This window comes from Astyanax mexicanus, chromosome 11 (assembly GCF_023375975.1).
Source record: "Astyanax mexicanus isolate ESR-SI-001 chromosome 11, AstMex3_surface, whole genome shotgun sequence".
Lineage (NCBI taxonomy): Eukaryota > Metazoa > Chordata > Actinopteri > Characiformes > Acestrorhamphidae > Astyanax > Astyanax mexicanus.
Window position 1 is genome coordinate 8,164,578 of NC_064418.1, and position 21,741 is coordinate 8,186,318.

Below are 21,741 nucleotides of genomic sequence, written 5' to 3' on the forward strand. Positions count from 1 at the left end.
AATAAATAAATTTAAATGCAGATGTCAATCTAAAATAATTAATGCATTATCATCATGCTTACTTTCTGGCAACAGATCTGGCCTCAGAGTCTGCATCATGAATCCCTTTCTTGATGGTCTCGGTGAGAACAGCAACATGCCTGGGGAAGTATGGAAACATGGTTCAACACAGCTCAAACCAGCTGCAAACTCCTCGTACAGTGCATGCACTCGATCCTGCAGTGCGTCCTTACTACGAAGCAAGGATCGCACAGTCCTTTGAAACTTCTTGGACCTGCGATCGGACCTTTGAAAACAGCCAAGGCAGCCCAAAGGGAAAGAAGAGAGTGGGAGCCCGGTGCTCCTTTTAAAAGGGCTCCAGGGAAAATTGCCATGGAAACGGTGGGGATGCATGGTTGCCGCTCATCAATTAAGACCAATGAAAAGAATCATCAGTCACTTGTTCAGCCAAGATGGGACAAGTAACACACACACCAACACACACACTCTACAAGTTAAATGTCACAAAAGCCGGGGCTGCAGAGCTGAAGAAGTGTTTAACACGTGTGGACAGGCACGCGAACGCACACACACACAAGCACAAACATGCACACTAAAGCTTAGATCGGGCCAAAAAAAAAAAAAATATATATATATATATATATATATAGATATATTAATAAATAAATAAAAATCCAGCCGGCCCCTACCCAAGCCAGTGCACGTTCTGTCTGAGTTCGACCCGGCCCAATCGAGCCTAAGCACGATTTAAATCCAACTTTTTTAGTAAGTAGACAAATAAACTGAGCTTTTAAAATACAATTATGGGGCAAAATAATTTAAATGAACAGTGCAACTCAAAAAAAAAAGCAAAGAGGGCACTGTGGTGGCAGAATAAACTGTACTACATTATTTCTGCCCCCAAAAGTTTCCATCTTCTTGCCTGGTGCCTGACATCCACACTCCTGCAATGATACTTTGCTTTATTGTGAATACCACACCATAGCTTTAAAAACAAAATAATACCTAAAAACATCCCCACATAACAGAGCATTTTCTTGGTCGGGCTCTCAGACACAGAAATACAGAAATAAAGAAAGCATCCAGTCCCTTTTCAGGACTGCATTATGAGAGACTCACACACAATCAATTTCCACTTTCTGGACTCACCTCTCTAACGTATTTGTTTGCCATTCCTGCAACAGCAGGTCTAGAAATTCATAACACCGTCTAAAGAGGGACAAGAAAAAAAAGGAGGGGGAGGAAAAAAACTATTGAACACAGGTACAAAAAAGGAAGATTTTCCCTTGAACACCCTCATTACATATTCTATGAAAGACTGGTTATGAAAAAATTTGAATAGTTTAAAATGTATAAACAATTATATTATTATAAATTCTATTATTTTATAAGAAAAGTATGTACAATTTAAAAGTAAACATTACAAAATTAGACACAGCTTGCATCTAAAATCTGTGTCTTTTTCACCCAATTTAGCTGAGCAGACTGAGATGAGAGAATTAGCACCATCTACCCACCAAAAGAAAGCATGGACAGTCCAAATCATTAGTCACAGATGTGAATTTCCTTACCTTCGAACTGCCACTGATTTAGATGTGCAGTTGCTGGTGATTATGGGGATGAGGCGAGGATAGTGGGTACGCTGGGAATAAGATAAAAAAAAAACTGAGTACAAAAAACGTCTGCTATTATTTGAAAAGTAAATATCTTGTATCTAGTATCAGCTCTGTATTTATTACAGTTTAATCTTCTGCTGCACAAATCCATAACAACTTACCCGTAAGATGAGGCGGATGGCGACCACCCCTGATGTGGCCATGACTTTGGCGCTGTTGGGCACGAGATTGAGCAGCGTGGGCATGATGGTCTCTGCTCCGTGGTCAAACTTGTTGCCCAACACTGAGGAAATATGCCTGCAGGCAGATAAACAACCAACCAATCACTTACAATCTTCACTTAAAAAAAAATAAAATACAGGTAGAGAGAGACAAATGTATCTGCCAGACATTCGGATGACATTAAATCATTACGCCTGTTCACACATCCATCATGCAGCTGCTCTTTAGAAGCAAAGTTCTACTCAACGCTCCACTCAGTTCAGTCTCACCTCATTAGAAATACATTAAAATGAAATAATTAAGGACCAGCACTGAGGAACATGTTCAGAGATCAAAACTCACATAATATTTAGTGTTTAGAGTATCAGCATGATTCTATATTAAACATAATAAGTTTGATTTAGTGTTTTTACAAGTAAAAAGATTAAGTACAGAAAGGTAGATGTCTCAAAAAAAGAAGTTCTCTCAGGATTCCTTGAAATATGACGTTTCCTAAAATGAATGAAGGCTAATTTTTCTTTAAAACACATTACTGCAGTTCACAAAATGTCACAAATGAATCATGCAATACATCAAATCTTTGAGGTGGTGGAGTAGTGATACACAGGAGTGATCCATACCCAAGAGTGATGCACGCTTCCCGGACAACTTGAGAGCGCAAGTCTTTCGCAGAGAGCTTGAAGGCACCTTCCAAAAGTCTGATCTGCTGAAGAAAACCTTCTTGTTCTGAAGCTCCAGCCAGAACCAGTGATCGCACTTTCTTTAGCTGTGAAAAGCAAAAAAAAATTTAATTGTTTTTTTGTATCTGTCTGTTTCAGTTGTATCATTTTTTATCATTATAAACAGTGTTTTAATAAACTACCTCTGCACTTTCAAAGTTCTCAATGTCTCGTTTTAAATGTCAGGGCTCTCCGAATTCTACCAATAAAGTGTGGAGCTACCTAATGAGCTTGTTAATGGTGTAAAAATAGTGATTTCTCCGCTATGCTATGCTATATCTCTAGCATTGTAAGCCTGTTGGCTAAAAGTGTTCTATTTAGGAATGCTGGTAGAGAATGGAGGTGGGCTATTTGACAAATGTTTTCAAATCCTTATCATGTTTCACTATATACACCCCAGTCTATTTCACACCAGATTTCCCTTTTAAGTATCAGTTGAACTCATCAGTGCATATTTTCACTTACAGCAGCAACTCTGTGCTCCCAGTCGTGCTTGTCATCTGATAGCACCTCTCGAATCTTAGTAAAGGAATCTTCAAATTCCCTACTGGAATAGATCTGTCAAAAGAACAAGTTTATGGATTAGAACATGTAGGACAAGAACAACACATGAAGTAAGTTCCTCGTAAAAACTGACTTTAGATTCGGATAGGGGTGCAATGATTAGTTTACAGCTATGATTAGCAACCTTACTAAAACTTAGTGATTACCTGTTCAGTAGAACAATAGCCAGCTCACCCATTTTCATTGCTGCAGCACATGGTTTGTGTGCTGTTGTGTGCTATACCTGGCAACCCTGAGTGTGGAAATGGGACTAGGGAAAGCACTGCTGACAAAAGCTGCCAGTGCTTTCACTCAGCATAATAATAGATTATTAATATCTGATGATACATCCTGATCATGTTATAAGTTACTACTGAAAATATTATCCTTAATGGTGCTTAAAGGCAGCCTTGAAACGACAGACTCCCCTATTAACTTTTATGTAGCGCAAAAAAAAAAAAATCTACACCTCTAGATAACATACAAACTGTGTCAAAACACAAGGTCACTAAAACGAATGGCGTAGTAACACAGCAACAGCAACAATTTTTCTGCCTCTTTTCTGCACCTTCACGGTATATTTCATATTATATATCTCCATTGCCTTAACTGTTAGTTAAGAAGTGCATAAAACTACCTCAAGCTAAACATAAAAGCTGATGGCTATATAAGTTATTTGGTAATTGATAGCAATTTATAATAATTTGCTTTTAATGGTTTCACGAATTAACAGAATAGTTAACAGTCAATAGTCAAAATAAACATGTGTGCATCTTACCTGTACTGCAGGAACATCTTCGAAGGCCTTGATGAAGTCCTCTTCATCCACGGCTCCTGCACTGGCTCCCTCCTTCCCTGTAGAACAGTTGCTTAAGTTAGTTCTTCAGTAATAAGCACAGAGAAACATCAGACGTTTCCACCAGTAACCCTAAACATGCTTGAAACAGATGGAATAAATATCATTTTATTTTTTTATCATTCAGCACAACAGATTTCCTAACTCATTAATTATCATGTGTGACAACTCTTCAGAATGTTTTTGTCTGAGATCATTCTCATCACTGTACGAATTCCTTCATGCCAGTCCCAAAAACATCTAGCCCAAATGCAGCCAGTCATGTTACACAATTCTAATCTGATGTTTTCAATCTGTACTTTTGTTCCTTAGGCTTCTTCCAGAACCTCACTGATTCTTAATCTATTGCTCGTTGTATTTATCTTATTAGATCGTTGAATCATTTAGCTCAATCATTAAAATAACAGCACAAAGGAACAGTATTCAATATCATTTTTAAAAAGACATTACAAACAGAACAGGTACAGTCAGTGGACCAAGTGTTATCCGTTGACTGAAGATTTGAGGTCATTACCTGCAGCACGGGGTCCAGAGGCTGAGCTGGGGCGTCTCATGGAGCCCATGTTTCCTCCTCGCTTGCTGCTGGAGAAGCCTTTAGAAGATGAAGAGGAAGATCTGCCTCCGTCCACAGAATCCTCATCATCAAAGTTCTTATCTGCAAAAAAGAGGTTTAAAAATTATTATAAAAAATGAAATGGAAGATTGCATTATCCTTATGTATGAAAAATGATTTCTTAGCAAAAATGACCACCAGCACCACATCCCTTAACAGCTGACAGTCACAGATCTATAAAACACACCAGCAACCACACAGACAGCAGTACAGTACAGCACCAGTAGTCAAAACAAGCCAATCGTAAAGGAATAGAGCTAGATCAGCAGCTTACAGGCACAGATCTTCTTACACATCAGCTTCTTCAGCATGCTTTTGGTCAGGATCAGCCACTGCTGGAATACTGGACATTGCAGACAACAGAAGAGCTCTGTCCTCTCTCTTCTATGTGTGTGTGAGATTGTGTGTGTGTGTGTTTGGCTGCTTTTTAGCCTAACAAACTGCCGCAAGTGGGATCTCCTGAGGTAAGCTGTCAGTAACTATCCCAGTTCTTTACTTGCAGTAGGACTGAGGCACCATCATGACCACGAGGTGAAAGGAGCTACAGGGACAATATTCTTCCACAGGCTGTGATGTCACCTTGATTTGGATTGTGGTCTGATCTCTGGTCTATGGCCATTTTCCAAAAGCATCTGGGGAGTGGCTAAGACCTCCAACTCTACAAACTTTGTGTCCGTCTATATAAGTAGGTTACAAAGTTACAAAGTTCATTGATTTGGGTTCACAAAAAGTTCAGTTATTATAACTTTACCAGCAAACAGATAAAGTGAAGTTTGCCAATTTCTAAACATTCTGACTTAAGCAAACAGAGATCTTTGACTGCTGAAATGTGTTCGTGACCTACAATGGCTAAAACCCCCAAGCCAACAGCCACCACAACAGGCACAGCAACCGGGAACCACAAGCATCGACCAACAATACCATCATAGCAATCAACAACCACCACACCAACAAAATCACCACAACCAAAAAAAAAAAAAAAGATCAACAATCGCCACAACCACCACCAAAACAGCCACAACGACCAGGAACCATGACCATCAACAAAACTATCCCAACTACCACAACAATGACTAGCAAACACAACAACCACCACCACAACAACTACAAAGTCCACTAACCACATCCATCACCAGCAATACTACCCCAATAACCACGGCAATGCCAACAGTCAACAACCATCACCACAACCAAACCCCACAACCAGCAACCAACAAAATCAACAATTGCTACAACAAATCACCAACAAAAATGACCAGCAACCACAAATATCACAATCAACCAACCAAAGACCAACACAACAATCAAAAACATCGCCAACACAATAGTCTACAACCATCCCCACAACCAGCCCCCACAACCATCAGAACAGCCTAAAACATCCCAAACAAGAATCTCAACATCCAACTGCCACCAATCACAACCATTGCAATGACCACCACAACACCCCCCCCCATACCCCGAAAGCCACTACAACAAGCACTGCAACCACAATAGTCACCAACAACAACAACCACTACAACGACAACAACAGTAAACAAATCAATCAATACAGCCTTACAAACCAGCAACCACAACCAAGACCAACATTTACCACAACATCCAACTGCAACTATCAGCCATTACCACAACCACAATCGTCACAACCCCTACAATACCCAAAAACCCCAACCAAGCACTAAAACAATCACATCCATTACTGCAACTACCAACACCTAACAAACACCATAAACAACCACCACATATTACAAATACTAAAAACCAAATGTTGTTGATCTATGCAGCTAGAATTGAGTATTCCAAGTATTTCAATTAATTTACAAACAATAATGCCATAACTTTCACATACTTCATTTACTGATTGTTAAAAAACAGAAAATAGATTTCTGAAGGCTTGTCAGGACGGATAAATAACAATAAATTGACTGCTTGTACAAACAATTCCTTCCATTCCAAGGAGGGGGAAGGGGGGCTAAGACAAAAAAGGGCAAAGCAATATGGAGTGAAATGCTGAGAAGACGATTATGCACATGAAATTTAATGAAATAATCCAATTTTCCACATCAAAGGTCATTCTGATGGGACACCTTAAAAAGAGCAAACACCATCATGCATTAAGCATCCTGACCAAATCAGCATGAGCAGCACTCGATCAGTCGCTGACACAAATGTTAGGCTGATTAATCTATGAAAAGCCACTACAGCAGAACTGACTCCTCTATGCTGGAATGCAAAAGGGATAAACCCAAATAACACTGTCCTTTTATCTGGTTTTTAATGTTTTTTAAATTACACAGAGGCACAATGTTCAATGATTAATATTTTAGACCATCTACTACTGTTATCTGTCTGACTGACTTGACTGTATGATTGCTGAACCTTAAACCTCCATCGTCCCAGTTATGTATTGAAATTTATGTAGACATTAAAGGCATGACTGATCATGTGGCAGCAACAACTTCAGTACCAGTGCATGTTATTTATTCCCCTCTATCGCCTTTACTTTATCAGTAAAACTATCTATTAGTCTTCCATAAATATAAGCTGTGAAGAAGTTCTCGATCAGGAAAGGTGTGACTCCCTCTGCTGGTAAGAACTAAAAGCACACGAATGTGAGCAAAATCCACTGACTTAATATGATATAAACAAGATATTTCTAGTCGTGCAGTTATGCATGTTCTTCACATAAGCAGTCTGGTCTTATTAGTGTCATTGAACACACTGAAAAGAACAGAAGTCAAAGCATTCAGGCAAACAGGGTGCACGTTTTGTTCCATGTCAATAGCAAAGGAAGGAGGAAGGGACACCAGTGAAACAGGAAAGAGCCCAAAGAAGTTTATCCTGCAGTTTGGCAGATATGGAGCCTCCCAAACAAAACTGAAGGCATGGAAGGAAACATAGCCCAGTAAACTTGTCAACAGTCAAAGTTAAACTGTAACTATTAGGACATGAAAAATTATTGTAGGTAAATAAGTAAAAGACGGCCTGACCGTTTTAAAAACTAAAAATGTTTTAGGCAAAATTACAAACAATACAATACACTTTTAACGTTAGAATTTTAAAAAAATTGTCTTGCATTCCACAACGACTCACATGTAAAGTCTAATCAATATCATACAAATCAATATAATATGCTGTTGATGTTTAACTTGGGTATAAGTGTGTGTGTCCTATCCATCGACTTGCACCCTTGATTTAGCGGCATAAATAACTGACAGTGGAATTCAGAAGTTCAAGAGTTCCTAAACCTGTTCAACCTTATCTTTTATCTTTTATTTGAAGGTAAAACATATTGTCTGATCCAACATGTGTTGTATGAAGAATTATATTGTTGCTAGTCTTGCTAGTTATCTCAGGAGCAAAGTAAGACTAATCAATGGGCAGAAACATTTATATTAACAAATCTAATTAAGTAAAAAATCATGTTAAAAAAAGGGCTGCGCAAATCTTTTATTTTAGCATTTTAGAATTATGTGTTAATATGTATAAGTAGGAACATGAGAGAACTCCTGTACATTTGCAGTTATATTTATGGAATTTAAAGCTGATGTCTGTAAGTTTTGGGATTAATGGTTAATTGCGCCGAGCATGCGTAAGAATCATTTTAAACTGGGTGGGTGTGATGCGCTCTCCTTTCAGAGCGAATGAATCCGTGCTTAGTTGATTGCCCAAAAAATGTCCATAGCTAGTTTGTAGAGATGAAAATCAGAAAGATACATCAAGCTTTGATAATGTTTAGACACCCAGGAGTCTATGTATATTTATGTAAATGAGTAAGTAGCTTCAGCCTAGTCACCGAACAGGAAATAATGATAACGAATGCATTTAGCAGAGCAAACACAGTTCTCACAAACACTGAACTTCTTCATATCACATCCAATTTCTCTAGTGCAGAGTCTAGTTTTCGGTTTTCTATACAGAACTGCACTCTCTGAGCTGTAAGCAGAACTGCAGATTGTGGATTGCTTGTTTCACTCCATTCTGAATCCTCTTTTCATGTCATCTTTTATAATCCCCAGCCACATATTTCTGTTTGGGGATTTTCTAAAAACCTGCTATCATCTCTCCAGCACTTCTACTAGGCCAAGGAAGAATATGGGTTATCTTGTCTATTTATGCAATATTTACTGATTCATTGAATAATTAAAGACAAGCTTTTAGAGTCAGATTGTTACACAGCAAAGAAACTAACTCTGCCCTGTGGAGTCTGTATTTGATCCAGTCGAGCTATTAAGTCCTGTTTTAAAACCAACAGTAAGGTGATTACAGTAATGGATGTGTAAATACTGCAATGTAATGATGGAAGTCACTGAAAAAAAATCGCTTCCATGGTGCAAGAGAGTCTTAATGTCTGTCCAAACGCAATCAGAATTTGCAGATAATGTTAGTATGAGAATATAAGGTGAACATTATGTTCTACTTGAGCCTGTTTAATATACATCAAAAGCTGGCCTGCACTTCTCTACACAACTATTTACAGTAGTCAGAATCCAGGTAACCTTAGTAGTTGGGTACATCTACCCAACATCAACTAGATTTGTAACATCCAGCAAATATCAGCTACAGTAGTTAAAATCTAGGTAACATCTGTGGGGGAACTTAATTACTGTAGCTGGTCCAAACAAATGCCAGCTGTAGCTTTTAAAATCCATCTAAGATCAAATACAGTAGTTCACATACAGCTAAGGTTAGCTACAGTATTTTACCTCTGTCAAACATCCAGCAAACATCAGCTACAGTATTTAACATCTGGCTAGCATTGGCAGCAGTAGATAACATCTGTTTAGCATCAGTTAGAGTAGTTATTAAGTTACCTCAGCTACTAGTAGTACCAGTTTCAATGGAAGACAATATAAAGATTTTATTTCATATTAACACAAAGCCAAAAACGGACCAGTTCCTACATACTTGATCTCAATGGTCAAAGCCAAATCCTGAGCATCATGAGCTCTTTTCCCTTTTACACCCACGAAAAACATCATGACTCTTTTCTGTCCTAGAACCAAGGTGTCAGAACATTACAGACACTCGTGGTATTCAAACTCCAACTCCAAGACTCTTCTTTTTTTTTTAATTGTGAAAGGTCAAAGTGTGTCAACATTAATGAAACTTGATGTACTGTAATTTTTGCACTATAAAGCACACCTAAAATCCTTAATTTTTTCCCAAAAATAGTCAGTTCACCTTTTGATCCGGTTCACCTTATGTATGAATTCTACCGGTCAGGTTGTAAGGAGCAGTAAAGCCACTCTGCTGAAGTACAGCGTTATACAGGAGTTTCAGTTTAGTTCTCCAGCAGTATTAGCGTTAGCTGCTAACTGCTAATCGCACTAAGCTTTGGCGGTTGAGTGGTGAGAATTATTGGCCTGTAGCTTGCTGCTAAGCCGGGCTAGCACTGCTGGAGCAGCATTAGCATTAGCCTCTGACTGCGCTAAGCGCTAGCGTTTAGGTTATCTTGAGGTGAGTATTACTATTATTATTATTTGTTATATTTGTATTTGTGTCTTTGCAAAAGAAATACACATTTCTGTATCTCTTATCTAATAATTAGCTAGATCAGCCAATTACTGGAAACTTCTGATAAATATCAGATACTGGCATCAACCCAGAATTCCCATTTTAACGCATCCTGCACAACGAGATAACAAAAATTACAGTAACAAAAATAAAATAATGATCTGCTGACTGACGGTAAGCTCCAATGGTGCTTCATTTTCACACTTTATCACCCTTAACTTTTTATCTGCATTTCTCACTCAATGCGACTTTGATTAAAAATAAACACACAAAGTAGGACAAGTCCAGAAGCTGTAATTATTACAAACGCTGTTGTTTTTAGACAATTGATATCAGGAAATACTTTCTGGTTACCATTATTGCAGTGGATTACAACACTTTAGCTTTCTTATTTGTACATTAAACATTTTTGTTTAATTTGAATATTTCATTATTATTGGGGCATTGTGAAGTCCAAACAAACACTTTAAAATGATTCACTTTTGTAATGCATATACGCATCCATCTGCTCCAAAACTTTAGGAAACGGATAAACTACTTAATTATTATGGGCTTCAGCTGTAACGCTGACCCTTCACTCGCAGCTGTTGAGAGTTAAGGACCTGCTGTTTACACTCCGTCTGCCAGGGACATCATGCCCAAATGTGACTCAAATGCACCTCAGGCCACCTCCTGAGCTGGTTTTAGCTATCGGATTTGCATCAGATTTAAATGCATCTTGGGCGCATTTGCACTTGCATTTTTGTGTGGCCTAGCCTTACCTACATATATTTTATCCTGACAATTGGTATAAAGCTACCAGGTGTAAAAAAGGTCTAGCTGTGTACAAAACAAATACCCACACTACCAGCTCTAGTCGTACACACATGAATGCACTTCTTTTTGCACAACACCAGTAAAAGAAAGGGCTAAATCAAATGAGCAGCAATCAAATGACCAGCAGCTCTGATCTGACGCTGTCAGTAGAACTTTAGAACTCAGACATGAAGAGACACTCTTACATAAGAGTAGAACCAAACAGAAAATTCTTCTTTTCTTGTACACAGCTCCTTTTCATCTTTTATCCACACTACTGCTGCTGCTGTTGAGTCATATACAGTTAGTGGATTTAAGCTTTAGGTCGAAAAAGCCATTGAAGTCATGCTGTAGCATTCTTAGAAATAAAATCCAGCCCCCTCATCGTGTCCAAAAAAGCAAGAACTAACAAGAAAACAAACTAACCCAAACAGCCTTAAGAAACATTTGCTTCAGTGCAACATAAATGATAGACCAGAGCACAGACCATGTACCACCACTGACCAAACTAAAACTCCCAAGTACAACCTACAAGCCATTTCACAGGAACATGTGTACCACACACATGCTTATTTATACACAGTAAGCTACACATAACTGTAATGATGGTTGGTTGATATAGCATATCTTGTGGCGTTCCACAGGGTTTTACTCTAGGACCAATGAAACTGATGTTAATAATTATAAAACCGTAGTTCTGAGAGGACTAAACTGTAGCTTACAAACAGGGTCTAATGGGAAAAGCATTAAACACATTAAACCAATGTAATGTTAGGTACATGCTTTGAGTACCACCAGTGGTACCCGTACCAGTTTGAGACCCACCACCATAACAGATCCACACCTATAACCCAACTAAACATGTTTTTAAACTGCCATTGAGCTAGTTCACCTGAAACAGACCCCATCCTAGTGGTGGTCCAATGAATAACCCTGATTCATAAGTAGTCTCTCCAAAAATAGACAGAAATAGAGCCTGTTTAACATTCCACTCAACAAAGCCAGACAAAACAGACAGAGAGAGAGAGACAAAGAAAAGGCAAATGAAACCAGTCCAAAATCACAGGAGGGGGATGTTGACAGAAAGCAAAGAGATAAGAGGAGTGGACTATAAAATCTAAAATAATCAGTGGAAGGAAAGCAAGACAACAAAGACTGTTGCACAGACAGTTTTTAGCAGAGCTTGCTTCTTATTGGATGGAGGAAGCTTGATGTCACAGTTTGTACTGTAATGTAATCATTACGTTGCATTACATTATTGCATCTACCATATTTTGTCTTCTATAAAACCAGGGCTGCAAAAATCCATTCAAAATGGCATTTTGGTAATTATTCCAATCACAATTATTATTTTTTTAAATAAATGTAAAAATCCAAAACCCCAAAATTGTTACGCATCAGATTTATCTTGACATTATATTCACACCAATGGAAGATCTGCTGTAATAAGCTGCAATGTGGAGAAGCCAGGTTAGCTGCTAAAATGGCTAAAAGCTAACGCTAGGCTAGAAGGTAAAGAAGGAGTGAGGAAGGTCCAGCAAGAGGAAGCAGAAGGATCACCACACATCACAGGGAAACATAAAGGAAGTGGGTTTTTAAAAGGGTGCTATGCCAAAAGCTAACCTAGTCAACCTGAGGTCCCTCTGTCTCTTAAGCTTTCTCATCCCTTGGCCCTACCACTTACCCCCTTCCCCTCTGTTTTGCACATTCATGTCTAGAGGTACAAGGTCCCAATTATTTTTAGGCTGGAGGGGTAGGTTAGGGAAAGTGTTAGGGCTGCATCACTTGGGAATCACTGGCATTTTGCAGCAGAAGTGACTAAAGAAAGCCACTAATTTAAGTTTTATCCTTGTTAATAATTACGATAACCAAAATATTACCATAGTTTAATGTGTAGTTCCATTTTCTTTATAACAAGCATGACAGACACTAGTAGTAATCGACTACCTAGCTAGCTAGCTAGCTAACTTTTCCATTCCACCTTAAATGGTGCAAAAGACAGCAGAGGCTGCAGTATTTAAGATGGAATGGAGGAATTAATGAATAGACAATACTTATTAATTGCTGCAGCACCTGCCCCTTTCTACAGACATACAATTCCGTAAAGTTAAATAGCTGTACAACCAGCAGCTAGGCTGCTCAACTTCAGCACTCCACTTATGATATAACATCAGCCCAGAAGGATCACCTATGGACCTCTTCTAGTAGCCTGGCAATGAAGCAGTGTTATTTACCCCGTCTACTTTTAACTCAGTTCCAAAATAGAACAAACATATGGTTCCAAAATAGAACAAACATATGGTAGACTTATTTAAGAATATATTTCTTTTTCTTTACTGAAATTTTAAAAAGAACAGAAAGCACCTCCATCAACACAGACACAGTCACGTTAACAGAAAAGTAACTGCTACCATGAAATTCACATTAAATAACATGGACGACCTTCCATTTGGTGTGCATCACATTCATATATATTACAACATTGATCATTCTAACCCAAAAAGACGAAGGCTTGCAAACATGCTGGAAAAAGGAAAGACTCCTGAGAGTAATGAAAAACTACCGACTGCAGAATTAATGTGTTGACATGTAAACATGCAGAACACTTCCCTGCCATACACACACATAACCACACACACACACACACACACACACACACACACACACACACACTTATCCAGAGCAGCTAACCACAGTTTAAAGATTAACTCTCAAGCGTTTCTTTAATTTATCCTTTAAACTAACAACGGTACTCCGTTCTGATCCTTACCTTCTCCTGTTGTCCTAGCACAAGCTCCTTGTAGACTCATACAGCAGGCTGAGAGAACATGAAGAAAGCACTGCCCCAGTTCCTTCACCGCCTCCCTCTCTCTTTCTCTCCCTCTCTATTTCTCTCTCTCTCTCTCTCTTTAGTCTGTTGTCCCCCTCCCTCCCTTTCCTTCCTACCGCTGTAGTCTTGTGACTGCACCCAAGACAAAAGCCACCCCACTCTCCTAAAGAAAGGCTGGAGTCGCGACCACGACGTGTGCCTGAATCTTAATGTTGCTACGTAAACAGGCATTTAAGTCCGTGTGCTTTCCTTTCGCTTCCTTGTGTAAATTGTGTCAAAGTGCCCAGAGGGGAGCCTGTATCAGTAAGCAAAACACTGCTGATACTTCTCTCCACAGGAAGCGATGTGTCCGGATGCCCCAGGCCTAGACAGCACATTTAGAACCAGTTGGAATATTACCAATAGGGACATTACAATAGATTGCATTGCATTAAGCAAACTTATTCAAAGTGATTTACAAATAATGAGATACATAAGCAATACAGGACATAAAAGTCCACTGCAAAAGCATTTTAGGCAGGGTCTGAAGAAACCAAATGGGTAATATTGGGATAGACAAGGAAAGGAGGAGGGGAAGCAGGTAAAGCAGTTTGATATAGTTTGTTGGAGGTATTTGGAGAGTTAAGTGCTCTTTGAAAAGCTCGGTCTTTAGGAGATTTGTGAAGGTCAGTCTCGATTGCTTTATGTGAATGTTTGGTAAAGCCAGGGGACGTTCACTGAAGAAGTATGGAGGCCGGGAGGTAGCACAGACCTTTAGGAGTGAATGCAGGAAGAAGGGATGAAGTTCAATAATCACTTTTCTGTAGGTGAACGTATATGCTTTAAATTTAATATGAGCAGCAACTGGTAGCCAGTGGAGCTTAACGAGCAGTGGGTTAACATGTGCCCATTTTGGCGGGACCATATTCTGGACCATATGTAGTGGCTTTACAACACTGGTTGGGAGGCCTGTTAGCACAAAATTGTAGTAGTCGGGAAATGAAATGAGCAGCAGAACCAAGTAACACCCAGGTTCCTAGTTACCTTTGTCGGGGAGAGTGAAAGCGAGTCCATGGTTACAGTGAAGTTGTGTTTAATGGACTGTTTTGCTGGAAGAACCAGTAGTTCTATTTCGGATAAGTATGATAAGTACAATACTGAGATTGATGTCAGATTTTTAAGTATCTGCTAATACAGAGCACCATCACAGATATCAACCCTAAATTACATATTGAATAGGTGCCTATAAATCTTGAAATATACAACCATTTTTTATAGGTTTTAACTTGGTAAAGACAGTGTTCTGTATCCCAAAATGAGATGTATTAAGCTTAAAAAAACTGTATTTATTGGCTGATGAACAACATTTAAAACCTTTTAGAAGAGCTTAAAAAACGGTCCGCCAAGGTTTTGACAACATAAGCCAGATCTACCTCCCTCAGGTTTAATTTGCAGCAGAAATAAAGGGTATAACTGTGAACTAGCTCAAAACCACTGTCCAAACATATGAATCCTGAATACAGTGCCTATGAGTGTTACATAATATGCAAGAAGTAACATATATTCTAAAGAGGGAAGAGACTAAATAAAGGAAAAAAAAAGTTAGACAATGGAGTCCAACAATGTTGATCATGCTTTGACAGCAGTGTAATTGTAATTTCTATTTAATTGTATTTAAAGTGTATTTGAAGTGTACGGTATATGACTATTAATGAGAATTTGTACTCAACAATATGTAAACCTTTATAAGACCTGACTGTAAAGTGGCGAATATTACTAATACTCAATAAAAAACAAGTTAAAAAATATATTAAAAACTGAAAATAAGATCTTAGTAAGGCATGCAAGAAGGGAAGCATAATAATCATTGCGAACACGCTGCTGGCTTCAATCAAGCATCATCTAGAGGCAACACGATCTGATGTAGGTCAATTGCTTTATGGTATCAGTATCAGTGAACTATTGGCTTTAAAGGGGTAACACGTTGTGTTACACAACATCAATAAACAAGTCCCTAGTGTTCAGTAAGCTTTCTAAATGATCTGAGCATCTCCAATTAAGCCCCGACTCTGAATATATAGGTCAGTAAGAAATACGCAGGGGCTACACATGCTAACACTTGTGCTGCAAGATGAGAAAACAGAGCAGATCCTCCAGAATTATGAAACAAATCTGGTCTCCTGGCAACCATGAAGGAAACTACACAGCTAGAGAGCTAGAGAGCTTGTAAATGAAGCCACTCATTACAATGGAGTGCTGAGCAGCTCGAGCTATTTGTCTTCATGGCAAATAAGTGCGAGTGTGGAAGAGCAGGGCTTGCCAATTCTGCGCAGCCGTGCTGTGAGGTAGCAGCCTTATGCTGGTCTTGCCCTCTGGGATAAATATAGTAACTGTACAACTGTGAAAAATTCAATTTGAAAGAGCATATTGAAAACTTTATTGATATGACCCTCCATCTGTTCCAAGGCTCTAGCATACAGTGCCATCCAGACAGGGTTTGGCCAACAGGATTTTGGAGTAAAAGGTAGCAATTAATGTTAACAACATGTACAAAGGTGATAATTCGCTAAATAATAACCGGACATTAACTTTTTAACTTGTTAACTAATTAACTAGTTAATCAGTGCACATCAGTAGCCAGCACTGGTGCATCAGTTAACAACCAGCCTCTTGACCTGAGGTCAGCCCTGTTTCTAAATCTAAAGCACACAGGTTGTCCAATAAGAAACATCATGTCAAAGACAGAAAATCTCAGGACCTCAGAAAAAAATAGTTGTGAATGTATAAAGTTACACAATTTGGGTCTTTATTTAGGTGTATTTGTATTGTTACAGTTTGGGTGGTGCTCCTGAGAGCGACTCACTTTTCATTAATGTTTGTAGACGCAGTCTGCTTGACTTTTATAGACCTGTGGCCATGGAAGTAATTTGAAGAGGAGTACACAGATTTGGATGGAAGAGCGATTTTTTTTTCCAGTGTGTAAATGGCCACAAAGGTGTATTAAGAATATTTATTTAGTTTGTTAAAATGTTTATTCTTGTTAGCGTAATTGTTTGAGTCACTATGCCTTTTTTAAAAACCTAAAGGAACGTTGCGTAGTTTGTGAAAACTTTTATTTTGAAAGAAGCATAGCTCATGGTTTATGCATTTGTTGAGGCACAAGTGCTTACGCTGGTTTATGTTAGTTTATTTTTTATTTTTGCTTTTTGTCTTTAACATTGTGAGCAATAAATTGCCATTGAACCATCAGTAAAGTCTCACATAGCCATTCAAATAGGAATTCTACACAGTGTTTAAAAGTTATCCAAATCAGAACTGAAAATGTAAGATTTATTGTGTTTCTCGCCGTTCACACTGTCATACCAATGCAATATTTGTTTCAAACATGGGGACAAAAATCAGGTTTGGGCTACTTTACCTGCACTGTTCTCATAGCACATGGTATTTTCCCCTGAACCACTTTTTGTACTGACAGTGCTGACCACTATACCTGCAATATATAGCAATACCTGCGCTCAAGGTTCTAGTGTGCAAGCATGTGTCCTTGGCTTTTCATAAAGCACAGATATGAATCATCTGTTTCCAAAGATTTTTATCCACAGAAGCACATTCAATACAGACAACAATATTGTGGTTTAACATAACAGTGCTTCCAAGAACAAAATACCATTCTGAGGGGAAGAAATGGCTCCATTATGGCTCTACAATGGATCAGTTCTTTGCCACCTACAATACACAAACCGAATGCCATGTGCACTTGTTTGCCTTTTCACCTACTACTTTCCCCTGCACTACTGGAATGTGACATATGAGGCCCCATGCAGGACCTACAGTAGGCACAGTGACTACTGAGCTACTGAGCAGCCTGCAAACCTGGCCCTTAGCCCAACACAAAACATGAGGGATAGAAACACACACACACCTATCTGCCAAAGATAAGGAGAACAACCTTGAGTCTAGGAAATAACCCATGTCGATACCTTACTCAGATCTAAAATGTTACACATTTTCTGCTTTTAGTCAGAAAGTTTCTGTAGTCAGAATTAAAGGAAGGGACAAAAGATGAGTTTGTTCAGAAAATGAACCCCCTAAAAGACACTTGCAGCATCACAGCATCTCTGAGGTCCATATAAGCGGGCAATTTGTCGGGAAAAACCCTCCAAGCTTCTATCTGTCTAAAGATTCACCCTCTGTCTGTCTAAGTAATTTGGCTTTAAGTGTTTTAAGAAGCATGTTGAGCATTCACTGATCTCTCACCAAGAGGAACCCTACCCAAAAGCAGCCTCTAAAACCCAATCTAGACAAGGGCTGCCACAGGTACTACCAAGGCTAAAGGCTAACCATAGCAGATTACCAATCTCCTGCACTAGAATACAGCAAACCATCCAGTCAGAAGAAAAGAATGGTCTTTATACAGCCACAATCAAACTTAAAATACTGAATTAATGCATTCAAGATTTAAACAATCAGTTCTAAAGCCAAATAAGAGCTTCAAGTAATTTCAATAAAGTCTTCAAACAAACTTCCCCATAATCTATATAGTCCATTAAAAATCACCTCCTTATAGTTGGCATAAAGCCAATTGCAATGGCAGAGAAAACTGTACAATTTTAAGCAAGACTCTTAATATCTTACCTGAAGAGAGAATCATGTTCCCAGATCTTTGGACTTCATCAAATCTGGCGAAAATCACATTCAATCTAAAAAAAATGGAGAACAAAATGGGTTAATTCCTTCTTCACAAACACAACAAAGAGGAGCATTTATATCTGTTTTCAGCACTTCAGTAAACCACAGGCACAAACTGAACAATAATAGTTACTTTTAGAAATCTGCAAGTACCTAAAGCAACCAAGTTTAAGGGCATTCCAATAATAGCAGTCATGCCCCCTGATTCCCAGAAGCATGTCCATATGACAGAAGGTTCCTGCCAGGTATGTTGTATAAATACAATTTGCAGTTTCTGTCAGAACGGTGCATACCAGGGTGAGTCTATTACTGTTATAGAACCTCTGATACAGAAGGTTTCAGGATTTATGTTTATAAATACATTTTACATTCTGAAAACAACATTAGTGGTCAGATTCAGAGTTTATGTATGCTGCCTTCACAGAGATGAATTACAAATATTCAAACAATATTTTACTGATAGTTTCTATCTTTTACTATCACAGTGTCTTTTACGAGACACAAATCCATAAAAGTGACTACAAATTATTTGTATTATGGGATTATTGGTAGGAAATAATGTTTAAACAAAAGAAGCAAAACATCTACTGTCTGGAAGGTGCAGTTTTTCATCAGGCAACATGTTAAAATGGTAATTATATAATGTGTAAAAAAAAAAAAAAAAAATACAGTGGAGTCACCCCCTACTTCTGAACCAACCTCATCTGTACACGCAGCACAAATCTTCAGACCCCTTCCCAGAATGCTCCCCACCTCAACAAAAGATTCACATTCTGGACACCTCCAGAAAAATTCCTCCTACACCCTCTCAGAACTCGACTCAATCAGAGATGAGTGACTCAGACATACTTCCCCAGGGCTCTGCAGACGAGAGCTGGTTCTCTCCGATCTCTGTAAAACTCTCAGTGAGCTCATTCTGCTGTGCTGGAGAGAACAGCACCTTCGACTTCCTGAGAGTGCAAGGCAGAATATAGCCATTAGAAGGTGTTTAGAGTTTAGAGTTCAGAGAAGATAAAAGGGTTTACTCCTTCTGTTCAGGCTCTTCATAATAGACTGACGCATGAACTTGTTATAGTAGAAGTGAATAACATGTACTAGACTCAATGTGGGTACCAAGAGTATAATTTAATTCATAAATCCTCTATCCATCTACACACAAAAACTTCTTTCATATATTTTTTTCCCCTAATTTTACACAGTCCTCTCCACAATTTAAAAGGCCAGTTACTTAATACCCATTGTTACGTGCAGGGTGCACGCAGGTTTGATAAGGTATAAATTGGTCTGTAGCCCGAAGTGCACCTCTCCAGAAAAGTAAATAAGAAACGTAAGCTGCAGCTGTGATTGGTCCACCGGGCCTCGTGTTCCGCCCACACATTCACACCTTCACAGGTAAAACTGCAAAGCAACGCGGAGCAACGCATAGCCGCAGATACGTAGATATGCGCACACTGAATGCACTCCGCTGCACACTCTCGCTGGGTATGGTAGGCTACGGTGAAGGTTCGACATAGAAACATAAAATGGCCTTTATTGTGCTCTCTTGGACTCCAGCTGCTGATGGCAAGCTAGAGCAATTTGAACTTTTAATTAGTAAAAAAGATTTAGATCATAGAATTAGACTGCAAAAACGTTTAATTAATAAAATATACCACCATTTCAAAGAAAGTTGACATAGCGGCTCATTTACATTAATAGGTTACGCTAAATAAACACAACAGGCAGTACTGAGCTCAGCTGAAACAAAGTCAAAAACATTCATACTAGCAAAAGAACAAACCTGTCCTAACAACTAGAAACATGAATCTGCAACAAAAAGCTGCCCAACAAACAAAGTTCTGTCACTACAAGTCATCAGCTGCAGAGCTGCTGTCGTGCTCCACCACCGGTAGATGTCTTTCATCAAAACACAGTTAAGCTGACCAAATACAGCCGAAGAGAAACTAATCCATGAGGTGGAGCCTTTAAGAACAGGTTTCTTTTAAACTCGCTAACACAAACTCCAACACCGGTGTTGTCTTAAAATCTGTTTATTTAGCTTTGATTTCCCTATAATGAGACACAGCACTGTTTCTGTGTAAAAGTCTTTCAGTCTGACGAGCCCTTAATAATGTACAGAGTGTACTCTGTACACATTCTTGCTGCTAAACAGTGCCTCACATTTGTGTTTAGCCACTGCCTTCTAAAACATGATGACAAAATAACTGCAGTCACACAAAAAGGATTCTGTTGTAACATATGTGCAAAAGTATTTTAATTCAGCCGTTCTTAATTGTGCAGTAATCTTTTAAGTAAGTAAAGGGATTAGGAACTGGATCTACAGTCACTGACTAGGGTGCCCCATGTGAAAATGCCACTAATCTAATTACCAGCTCTTCTTTTTAAATGGATCTGAATTTGCAATTAAAAATGGCAAATAAAAGGCAACATTGAACCACTATATAAGAAAATTTGTGTGGTAGCATTGCATAATTTTGATTGCAGCCTTATGGCTGCATAAATGTGACATAACATTTTCTATTATTATGTAATATATTGTATAGTAATAACATATAGATAAATATTTTTCCTCACATCACCCACCCCTGGCAATCCCCTATGGTGAAGGGGAAATTCAAAATGTACAAACAGCTGATCAGAGTCGCTCCAGCATCATGCGTTCGCCCCCCCGGGGCAGGGTCTAAAAGAATCTCTCACAGCCTTTAAAACACAAATGACATGATCTGAGAAGCAGATGCTCCCCTCAGGCTGACCCCAGTCTCAATGAGAGGGTAACACACACTTAACAGACATTACAGTCACATTCAGGCCTCAGAAATGTATATAAAATGGCATGCTGTCCTCATCTGTGTGTATCCTTCACTTGTGGCTAGTCCCTAGCAGATGTCTTACACAGGCCTGTCCAAAAGTCATAGCTCAAACAGCACAAATAGAGCTCTCAGGGCTCTCAGCCGTGAATCACTCTGACTGGATTTCCTCTCAGTGTGCGCATGTGTTAGACACAGCTGTTCACAGATAACTATTACAGTTTATTTAATTTACTGTACACTTTACCCAGCACCAAATGACACACGACAGAACACAACAAGACTCTAAAGTTGGACATGAATATGCAGAGTAGGGGTGGGCGATATGGCCCTAAAATAATATCACAATATTTAATGGTATTTTCGCAATAACAATACTCTTGGCAATATAATAAAACACTGAATTACAAAAATTATATATTTCAAGAAAATACTACTGCAACAAAATGAAATTGAAAATGAAAATGCCAGTGTAATGTGATGACCAATGTTCAATTTAAATGACTATAATTTAATCATTAATTGGGCTGATTAATGTCAAATACTTCATCATTT

The 21,741-nt window shown here is 38.7% G+C and overlaps 1 protein-coding gene across 25 annotated transcripts in view; it reads right to left on the bottom strand.

The window, feature by feature from the left end:
- clasp1a (cytoplasmic linker associated protein 1a) overlaps window positions 1–21,741 on the bottom strand; it is a 79,468-nt gene that overhangs the window by 30,388 nt on the left and 27,339 nt on the right. For 24 of the 25 annotated variants that reach the window (XM_049484647.1, XM_049484646.1, XM_049484648.1 and 21 more), the window contains exons 8-16: window positions 18,326–18,390; window positions 4,471–4,611; window positions 3,879–3,955; window positions 3,023–3,115; window positions 2,459–2,604; window positions 1,778–1,913; window positions 1,572–1,642; window positions 1,150–1,209; window positions 63–140 (exon numbers count right to left, since the gene is read on the bottom strand). In XM_049484647.1, the coding sequence (XP_049340604.1) occupies window positions 63–140; window positions 1,150–1,209; window positions 1,572–1,642; window positions 1,778–1,913; window positions 2,459–2,604; window positions 3,023–3,115; window positions 3,879–3,955; window positions 4,471–4,611; window positions 18,326–18,390 (867 nt within the window). Of the gene's footprint in view, window positions 1–62; window positions 141–1,149; window positions 1,210–1,571; window positions 1,643–1,777; window positions 1,914–2,458; window positions 2,605–3,022; window positions 3,116–3,878; window positions 3,956–4,470; window positions 4,612–13,651; window positions 13,756–18,325; window positions 18,391–21,741 lie in introns of those variants that run through there. The other variant, XM_049484644.1, reaches the window with a different exon arrangement.